This window comes from Chrysochloris asiatica, unplaced genomic scaffold, assembly GCF_000296735.1.
Source record: "Chrysochloris asiatica unplaced genomic scaffold, ChrAsi1.0 scaffold00271, whole genome shotgun sequence".
NCBI lineage: Eukaryota > Metazoa > Chordata > Mammalia > Afrosoricida > Chrysochloridae > Chrysochloris > Chrysochloris asiatica.
The window spans coordinates 1,023,238-1,034,035 of NW_006408789.1; the positions used below are offsets into that span (position 1 = coordinate 1,023,238).

Genomic DNA, 10,798 nt, shown 5'->3' on the forward strand with positions numbered 1-10,798 from the left:
CAAACCGACCTTGCGGTCCAGTGCTTATCCTACAGCACCACACCAGAACTGTCCCGTATGTTTTCCAAGGCTGTAATCTTTATGGAAGCAGATTGACACATCTTTCTCTTGTGGAGAGGCTGGTGGGTTTGAACTGTTGATCTTCTGATTAGCAGTCGATTACTAAACCACTGTGCCACCAGGACTACCTTCTCCTTTGGGCTGTTGTAAGGATTAAATACACATAAACTGCTTTGGACAGGGCCTGGTGCAAAGACCTCAAATATTTCTTGTTACAAGCCAGTGAGCCAGTTCTTACTTATCCACCCCTGACCCTGTATAGGGCTTCCAAGGAGCAGCTGGTGAGTTTAAAGCACTAAGTTTGTGGTTAGTGCTTTAAGCCCAGTGCTTAGCCTACAAAGCAACAACAGGACCCCCAAAAGTTCTAGAATAGTCAAAATTTAAGTCAAAATGGGTGAAATACTTACAAATCTCTAAAACCATGCATTGTGGAAATTTGCTGCTTTCTAAGGGATAAAATCCTGAGAAATTGGACTTCGTGTAATTCTTTGTGTGTAACTTCAAGTAATTATAGTAAATTCAGCAAGTTTATGCTGGATAATAAATCTACGATTCTCAAAGTGCTATTATAATACTGACAATTAATTAGATACAAAATATTCCAGTGTTTTACTATTGCATATGTTGTCTACTTGTATGGGATATTTATTTGGCATTCCAAAAGGTTCTTCTTCATTGTTAGTGAGTGAGTCCAAATACCTGTGAAAAACCAAGGCACTTAATGACCAGGTAAACTCGTATTGTTTTCGTCTTTTGGACTAAGCCACCTTCTTACTGTGTACTAAATAATCCAGCTAAAAATGTTTATTGGCGGTCTGTTAAGTTCATATAATAAATATTACATTCATGATGGGGCAAAACGCAAGCCACTTAAGACTGAGACTTGAAAGCCTCCATTTGCTGACAAATACTGATAGAAAATCAGAGCTCAAAGATCAGTTTTCAGCATCACACGAGGCAGGAGTGGCCTGGTTGGTAACCTCTAGCTTCTACTACAGGGACATTTCCGGTAACGGCCTCATTTCCCCACGTTCCCCAAGGAAAGAAGGCGGCTAGTCTTGCTGATGGCATCGGCTGACATCACTTGTTCCGGACGAAGGGAGAGCTTGGGGCTCACCTCCTGCATGGTCTGTCTGCATTAACCTCTCCGCTCCCAGCTCCGGCCAAGGGAGGTGCCCTAATATGGTCAACCTCCGGAGGACTCCAGGAACGCTGGCTTTTCTCCTGAGAATGCGGCGTTTGGACCAAATGTTGAGAGTCAAAACACAATGTGAAGGAAAACAAATGGGGATTTGGGTTCGCTTCGGAGCTAGCTGGAAGGCGGCTGCAGCAGAAGCGTCTTGAGTTATCAATCATTTAATAAAAGCCAGTGAATCCAATGTCCCCGGGAGGCTTTCTGCTCTCCTTCTTTCCAGGCCCTCCCCCTACCCCTCACCTTCTGCAACCCTTGCTCATTCCCGCGGCCCTGGTTCCCTTTTATGAGGGCGAAGGCGCCCGGGGGTGGGGGTGGGTGAGGTCGGGGTGGGCTGCCCCGGGACCTCGGCTGGAGCGCGTCGTCGCTGCGCCTCGAGTCCTAGCAGCCTAGGGAGACGCTGCTGCAAGGCGTGTCTGGGGCTGCGCTCATGTGATGAGGCGAGGGAAAAACAAGGGGAGGGGAGGAGGCTACGAGGTGGCTTTTTTTTTTTCTTTTCTTTTAAGGAGTTTGCCGCGAGCGCGTCTCCTTCATTCGCAGTCCCGGCGCGCTGGAGGAAGCAGGAAGGAGAGGAAGACGCGCGTGGGACCTCGCCTGGTGCAAGTCTCCTTGCTCGTCCCTACGATTCCAGGGAGGCGTAACCAGGCGGCTGGAAGCGGGAGAAACACCGAGAAGCCATGGGCGCCGGTAGCTCCAGCGAGCAGCGCAGCCCGGAGCAGCCCGAGGCGGGGAGCGCGCCGCTGGCTGAGCCCGAGTCCAGCGGAGGCGGCCACTCGGCGGAGGAGGCGCCGGGCGCGGCGGGGGACCCAGTCGCGGAATCCACTACAAAGGTACCGGCGTGCGGGCCACCTGCCCTGGGGTTGGGGCGGGGGTTTCCCTGATTTTCTCCAGCGAGAACTTCACGCCTTGGCCAGCTCAGCTGCCAACTTGGGCGCACAGACCCCTCTTTCTGGGCTTTTCTGAGTCTTGTGCGCCAGGGGGCTTTCATCTTTGTCGTGGGTCCCCAGGGGCGGTGACTGAGCCATCCGCAGTCATAAAATCCGTCCCTGCCCACCGACAAGCCTTTCTGCACACTCTTCCTGTGAGAGCGACCCAGCCTGATTCAGCCGGGCTGCGTGGGGCAGCCCGTGGAGAACGACCCCAGGGCCCGGTAGCTAGAGGATCGCCCCCCACCCACCCATTATCCTTTCATTAGGGAGGTAGAAAGTGAGCGGTGGGCTGGGGCCACTCGGATTCCCTCGCCGCGCCCTACCCTAGGTGCCAGCTGTGCTAGGAGTGACCAGGTTGGTACCCAGTCGTCCTCCTGCGGCAGCTGAGCGAGCAGACACCTCCTTCGTGATGCAGACAGCGTGTGGTGTGGCCCGCGAGCAGTTGAAGCAAACCTGCGTGGACGCCGCCGGTTCAAAAGCAGTGACAGGTTTCGCAAACAAGTCAGCGTCCACCCTTTGGTTCAGTTCGTTGTCTTTGGACTCAGTTGGATAAACAAATACTGGAGTCGTTGTTAGAAGTTCTCGAAGGATGTGGTCAGAGGCATAAGCAAGCATTCCGTGTTGTCTTTTCTATGGAGGCGGTACGGAGTCGGACACAGCCTAGAAATATGCCGCATGTTAATAGTCCTAAATCTCTAAGGCTGACTATTAACTGATTCTGGGCCACTGCAGCCCCCAGTGTTGTGACTTGGCGTGATCGTTGTATTTTAGATCTGTTTTCCAGCGTGTGTGTTTATGAAACAGGGCGTCTCCCCACCTGCTTTGGCACTTAACAACAACAAAAATAATCTCAGGAGAGATTTTTCCAGTGTGACCCTACCCCCCCCAAAAAAATAATAAAACCCTGAAATGTAGGCACACTTCACATGACTTCATTCCCTTGACCTCTTTACCTGCCTTAGTCTAATTTGGGCTGAGACACATCTTTAATAATATAGTTTGCGTCCAGCGTTTAATACATAACTACTCATAAGATCCTTGGTCCCCAGACTGTAGGTTAAGTGCTGTCGAGTTGTTTCCAGTTCCAACCGAAAGCAACTCTATTTTCCAAGGTTTCCAAAGGAGCAGCTCGTGGGGTTGAACCACCAACCTTGTGGTTACCAGTCCAGTGCTTATCCTATAGCTCCTTTGGTGTTAAGTGCTGCCAAGTCGGTTCAGACTCATGTTGTTAAGTGCCATCGAGTCAGTTCTGACCCATAGCAACCCTATATAGGGTTTCCGAGGAGTGACTGGTGAGCCTGAACCACCCACCCACCTTGCAGTTCAAACGGCTTTGCAGTCTGGCGCATTAACCCACAGCACCACAACAGGACTCCTCGGACTCATAGTGACCCTATATAGGTTTTCTGAGGAGCAGTTGGTGAGTTTAAACCCTATACAGGGTTGCAGGGTCGCTATGGGTTGGAATTGCTGTCCAATATATTAACCTGTAGTGCCATATATGTATTATGTGCTAATTGTGCCTAAGCTTTCTGAGGACTAATATTTTAGTATTACTGAACATCATTTTTGTTTTCGTTTGTGTTTTTTTTAATTGTGATTTAGGTGTAAGTGTACAGAACAAAGTGGTTTTCCATTCAATGATTCATACACACATTTTATTTCCCGACACTAAGGTAAACCCCACAATGTAAACCACACTCTCCCTCTTTCTCCCTGTGTTTACCATTTCCCTTCAACCTCCTTTCTTATCTCTCCCTGCCTTCTGAGCTTTGTCCCTGGGTAATTGTTCCCTTTTTGATGCCAACTAGTATCAAAATAACTATAGCCAGAGGTGGAAGTCATTTTAAGGTTTAATTTTAAAACAGTTGAGGAACATGTTTTCTCCCCATTGACTTTTACTACCCCCCCTTCTTACTGACTGATCACCCTTGAATATGGCATTTATTTCCATTTCCAGTAGATCTGAGTCCTTTTGTGTTAAAACATTCCTTCCATCCTCTTTTCTTTATCCTTTTTCTATAGTTTTATTGGTCCAACTCACCGCCATCTTAAAAAAGCCAGGCTACTTGTTCTAGGCATTTAAATGATGTCCAGAATCTCATTGAACCTGGTGGGCATGTTGCCCAGTTATCACTTTAGAGAGAAATCAATACGCTTACATGTATCCTTGGAAAATGTGCTGTTTGTAATTTCATTATATAAGCAGAAATTATGACTCAGGTTTTAAAGACCTCAGTTGTTTCAGAAGGGCTCTCCAATTAAGAATGACTCAGCATGTAACTTTCACTCCACTTAGAGTCCCAGTGTGGCGCTGTGGGTTAATGCGCCAGACTGCAAAGCCGTTTGAACTGCAAGGTTGGCAGTTCGAGCTCACCAGCTGCTCCTTGGAAACCCTAAACAGGGTTGCTCTGGGTCGGAATTGACTCAATGGCACTTCACAACAAACTCCGATTCCTGACCTCTAGATAGTCTTCTTCCACTCCAGGTTTTCAAAGTACCTTGGGCTTTTCCCCAAGGCTCCCACATTTATGGGTTCCTTGACTCCCTCACTAAAAGTGCCTTCGGGGCTGGTGTCAAGGCACTCTACTAGGGCAGGCTGACTGGTTTGGTTTTTGCACACGTGTGACAGAATGTCTTGTACATAATGGTGTGAAGTGTTGAGTTGTTCACACGCATGGCGACCCTGTATAGGGTTTCCGAGGAGTGGCAGATAGATTTGAACCACTGACTTTATCCTATATCACTACACCAGGGCTCCTTGCACATACAATAAGCCCTCAATAAATATTTGTGGAAATATAGGAAGGAATACTATTGGCTGTCTGGTTTGGACTGTGGTTGTTTAAATGCCATCAAGTTGGTTCCAGCTCATAGTGATGCTGTAGGTTTATAAGGAGCATCTAGTGAGTTTGAACCACCGACCCTGAAGTTCAGACCCACCTTGTGATTGAGTGCTTATCCTCCGGCACCATACCAGGACTCTGGTTTTGACTGTTGTTTTGAAGTGCCATTAAGTTGGTTCCGACCCATAGCGACCCTGTATAGAGTTTCTGAGGAGAAGCTGGTGAGCTTGAAGTGCCAACCTTGCAGTTCTAACAGCTTTTCAGTCTGGCGCATTAACCCACAGCGTCACACCAGAACTCCACTAATTTTGATTGTTGTTATTGGCCATTGAGTCGGTTCCAACCCATAGGAACCCTGAACAGGGTTTCTGAGTCTTTAAATCTTTATGAGAGCAGAAAACCTCGTATTTCACCTGTGGAGCAGCTGGTCGTTTCAAACTGCTGACCTTGCGGTTCACAGCCCAATTGGTAACCACTACACTACCAGAGTCTCCTTTTGATTGGAGACTATCAAATCGGAATCAACCTTGACCCATCTTTTTTAAAAAAAGAAAACAATTTAACCCTCAACCTTCTTATCATGATGGGTTCAGGTAGTATAGTGACTTAAGTCTGTTTGCTTGGTTTATTAACCACATGGGTTTTTTTGGCAAAAAAGTCAGGTTTGTGAATTTGGTTTCTGTTTCTGTGTAACATTCCTATGATTTGTTAGCATTGTAGTTTTGAATTGCCTTTAATTTGAGAAAAACATATATCAAGTTCAAGTAGCTGAAGTAAAAGCTTCATACATTGGATTAGAAATTGCCATCTTGATCTTTCTGGATTGGGTCTGGCCTTTTGGGGGAAGTTTGTTTTAATACATCCTTCTTGGGTAGAATGTTGATCATAAAGTCTGTAAGCAGGTTGGTTGTTTGTTTTCTTTCTGAATGATGTTTATATTATGCATGTTGCCCTCTTAGCAATTTGGTTTATTTTCCTTTTTTCTTGCTAATTTTCGTTATCAGCTATTCACCAAGTATCTACATCTCAAAAAGAGGGATACTAATTGGATTATCATTCCTAACAGGTCAAATGGAGAGTCCACAAGCTTTTGATTTCTTAAGATTTAGATGCACTGAAGCTGAAGTCATGGTATTATCCGTTGTATATTTCAGTAAAGCAAAAAACTCCAGCTTCAAGGCAGTTTTTTATAATCTTTCATATGCCAAAGATTTTGGTGTGTGTGTATGGGGAAATCACTTAGCTATTTGCTAGGTTTAATTTTGAGGTTTTGGCTATGTTGACCACTTCAGTGAGCAGAAGAGGAGCTTACCGAAAGCCTCACTTTGTTCCTCCATCATTTCGTTTTATCATTTTGGCTTTGAGCGTGTTTTCAGGTGGCAACATATGGTGGGGTGACCCTCTAGACTGAACTGATAGTTCACTCAGAATCTCCCTGGATGACCCTTTCTGTGTTTTCTGCTGTAATCAATGATTTCAGAGCTGGAAATGGAACAATCAATGTGGCAGTCCTTCATTCAGTAGCTCCATTTGGTTACAAGAGCTATGAATGATCAAAATTTACTCAGACAGGAGACTCCATTGTCTGATTTTAGATGCACGTGTATCTTTGCCTTTTGTGTGTTAAAACCAGAGTCATCCAGATGACTCAATCCAGATGTATGTCTTCTCTCCCTTGCCCTCAGATTACAGTAGGAATGAGAGTGAAGATGACCTTAAAATGGCGAGGTCGTCCCCTTTTCTCCTTTTTATACTAAATGGACCAGCCAGTCCTGATTCAGTGCTGTGGAATAAAGCACTGGACTGCAAGGCTGGTTTGAACCACAAGGTTGGCTGTTCAAACTCACCAGCCACTCTTTGGAAACACTGTACAGGGTTGCTGAGAGTGAGAACTGACTCCATGACACCCAGCAACAGCAATAAAAAACAGGAGAGAATCATACGTTGGTTAATACTTGCTGTGTTGTGCTGTTAAGTGTTGTTGTTGTTGTTGATGTTAATTGCCTATTAAGTGCCGTCAAGTTGGTTCCAGCTCCTAGCGACCCTGTTTAGGGTTTCTGAGGAATGGCTGGTGAACTTGAACTGCTGGCCTAGTGATTCAGACTGACTTGGGGTTCAGTGCTTGTCCTACAGTGCCACACCAGGACTCCTAACGACTCTTTATAGGTGTCCCAGGAATTGTTGTTAAGTGCTGTCGATCTGACCCATAGTGACCCTGTTCAGGGTTTCCGAGGAGTGCCTGGTGAGCTTGAACTGCCGACCTTACAGTTCAAACAGCTTTGCAGTCGGTACATTAACCCACAGCGCCAGGCTTAGTGAATTTGAACCACTGACGTCACAGTTAGCAGTACAGTGCTTATCCCATAAATTCTATTTTTGACTCCTAGCGACCTTGTGTGACAGAATAAATAGACTTATCCCATAGGGTGTTTCTAGGCTTTAACCTGTATGATTGGGATCCCGGTGTGGCGAATGGACCGAAAGGTTTGTTTGACCCACAAAGGTCAGCGGTGCAAACCCCCCCAACTGCTCCTTGGAAACCCTATGTAACATATAACTCGCTAGCACTTAACAACAACAAATCTTTATGGCAGCAGATTGCCACGTTTTACTCCCTCAGAACTAACTGCTTGGTGGATTCATAGTGTCAGTCTGAAAGTTACCAGCTGAGTGTCGAAACTCACAGGACCACCAGGGCTCCTTTTGTCTGAGAGGCATGTTTGTGTGTATTTTTCCTGATGGCAAAGGATGCTGCTTTCTGATTAAAAAACCAAACCAAAAAGCAGATCACCACCATCAAGTGGATTCTGACCCTCAGACATTCTCTACAGTGTTTACGAACCTGTAACTCTTTCCTGTAGAGCAGCTGGTAGGTTTGAACCACTAGCCTTGTGGTTAGCAGCCCAACACCTGAGTCAAAGCGCCACCAAGGCTCCTCTCGGATTGGAACAGGGGGTGGGTGTGGATGGTCATCTAGGATAGCCTCAGAGGACTGGACACCTTCTTTTTAGTCCAGCGTTGCTAACTGAAAAGTCAATGATCAAACACACCAGCCACTCCAGAGAAGAGACATACGGCCGTCAAAACCAGAACAAAACAACAGCTTCTACGATTCTGACTGTTACCCTAAAAGACAGAATGAAACTGCCCATAGGGTTCCCAAGCTTAATCTTTACGGACTCCAGCTACCACATCTTCCTCCCCTGGAGGGGCTGGTGGGTTTGAACCACCACATTCTGGTTAGCGGCTGAGCACTTGAACCACTTTACCACCCGGACTCCTTCCCAGAAAGATTCCTGCTCTTGTTACCTGCCGTGGAGCCAGTTCCAACTCACAGTGGCCCTGTGTAGGGTTTCCAAGGAGCGGCTGGCAGGTTGGAGCCACTGACTTTTGGGTTAGTATCCAATGACTTCCTACAGCCCCATACTGGGACTCCCTAGGAAGGGTGGTGGTGGTGTGCCACCAACTCGGACGGATCACAGCCTTGGAAAGCCTATGGGCCAGTTAGTTCTCTATCCTCCTATTGAGTGGCTATGGATTGTAATTGGCTCAGTGGTAACAGGTCAGATGTGTGAGACTTCTAGAACTCACTGAGGTACAAGCCTCAGGTGAGTATCTATGAGTTCACTTTGGGGAGCTCTGGCTACAAATTGGGCTGCTAACCTCAGGGTCAGCAGTTCGAAACTACCACCTGTTCTGTGGGAGAAAGATGAGGCTTTCTGCTCCCATGAAGATTTACAGCATTGGAAACCTTGTACTACAGGTACGCTGTGAGTCGGAACTGACTTCACAGCACATAACATGCGCTTATGACTTTAAACTACTATATATAAAGATTGTTCAATAAAATAGAAAGAAAATGTTTTGCTTTAAATGTTACTATGAGTGATTTCTCTTTCTTTCATCAGCTTTAATGCACATTTGGTGTTTTTAGAATTGCCGATAAAAGTGACACCAAGCTGAATGGAGCTCGTCCTTGGTCTTCATAAATCTTACATACTGTGATCATTCTTAAAATGAGGAATTATAACTTACGTACAGCCTTCACTGTCGGAGAAAAATGTATTCAATACTTTCATGTGTTGAAAAAATAAGACCAAATATCCTTGAACCCATTTTTTTAGGTTATAAGCTAAAAATGTAAAGGAAGAAATTCAGTTTAGTATAAATTAAGTTCATTTAAAATGCATGTAGTAGAAAAATCTGGGGGAGGAAATCTGGAGGAAGAGAGGAATACTCTGTTTAAATAGATGTGTATGTTATTTGTCAACAAGTCCTTTAAATATCTATCCTGACAGTTGTCGTTGGGTACTGTTGAATCAGTTTTGGCTCATAGCGACCTTATATGACAGAGTAGAACTTGTTCCATAGGGTGTTTTAGGTTGTCATCTTTACGGATTGCCACGTCTTTCTCCCTGAGTGAATTTGAACCTTCAACGCTTCTGCACAGTTGAGCGCTTAACCATTTGCATCACCAGAATTTCTTATGGTTATTACATTGCTAAATGCCATCAAGTCAGTTCTGACTCATCAACATGCTGCATAGGATTTCCACGAATCAGCTGGCAGGTTTGAACTGTCAACCTTTCGGTTAGCAGTCTAGTGCTTATCCTACATCGCACATCAGGACCCCAACTATAGTTATTAGACTTGTCTATTTAGATTCGGGGAGTCCTTGTGTGGCGCTGTGGGTTAATGCACTGGAATGTAAGGTTGGAAGTTCAGGCTCATCAGCTGCTCCTTGAAAACCCTATACAGGGTTGCTATGGGTCGGAACTGACTCGACAGCACTTCACAACAACAAATTTAGATTCTGAGCCATTGCCCTGCAAATTGCCATTTTACTAGAGAATATACCCAAACCAAACCCACCGTTGGCCAGTCAGTGCCAACTCAGAGTGGCCCTAAAGGACAGGAGAATGTCCCCCTTTCCCCCTAGGGTTTCTGTGGCTGCAGATCCCTCAGCCTTTTGATTTGCAGCTGAGCGCTTTAACCACTGCACCAAACAGGGCTCCTTACTACAGAAGCCCTGAGGCTAGCATTTTTGTGGCTGTCTTCATTCTCTGGCTTTGTCATTAGGTGCTCTCCACTCTTAATGAAAATGTTGGGTGAAGCCATTAGTAATCGGTAATAAAATTTAATTACACATACCTTCCTGCTTCTTCACCTGAACATGATTCCATTTTCACGGTTCTCAAAGTCTGATGTCATCTGTTTTGAATCATAAAAAGCCTTATTGCAGTGATTTTTTTTTTCTTAATTCAAAGCTTTGTGTAACAGGGTTCATTTAATTTTTATCTTTTAAAAAACCTTACTGGTTGAGAACCTTCATTTGTAGAATAGGGGAAAAAGTGAAAGTGTCCCACCAACCCCCCCATCTCACCCCAGGGTGCTCACTCTTGGCAGTCATTTTAAACCAATCTTGGTGGCTGTTTGTATAGTCTTCCAAAAACTTTATGCTTATACATGGATATAAAAATTGTGTACCGTCCATTCGGTTCCAACTCATAGTGATTCTGTATAGAGTTTCCGTGAGTGGCTACTGGGTTTGTGTTGCTGACCTTGTGGTTAGTAGGGTTAGCAGTCCAGTGCTTATCCTACAGTGCCACAGCAATTATTGTTAAGTGCCAATTCACAGCGACCCTGTACAGGGTTTCTGAGGAGGTGGGTTTGAACTGATGACCTTGTGGTTTGCAGTTCAGTCTGATCCTACAGTGTGGTGCACACCAAGAGCCTCATCTTTTCTTCTCCCTGCTAATAAGTAAAAGCCT

The 10,798-nt window shown here is 45.5% G+C and overlaps 1 protein-coding gene across 1 annotated transcript in view; it reads left to right on the forward strand.

Annotated features, from left to right (window-relative positions):
* Nucleotides 1-1,929: 1,929 nt before the first annotated feature.
* The window catches only part of AKAP12 (A kinase (PRKA) anchor protein 12), a 113,814-nt gene continuing 104,945 nt past the window's right edge, over nt 1,930-10,798 (forward strand). Inside the window, 1 exon segment of the mRNA XM_006874356.1 lies at nt 1,930-2,082. Coding sequence (XP_006874418.1) covers nt 1,930-2,082 — 153 coding nt within the window.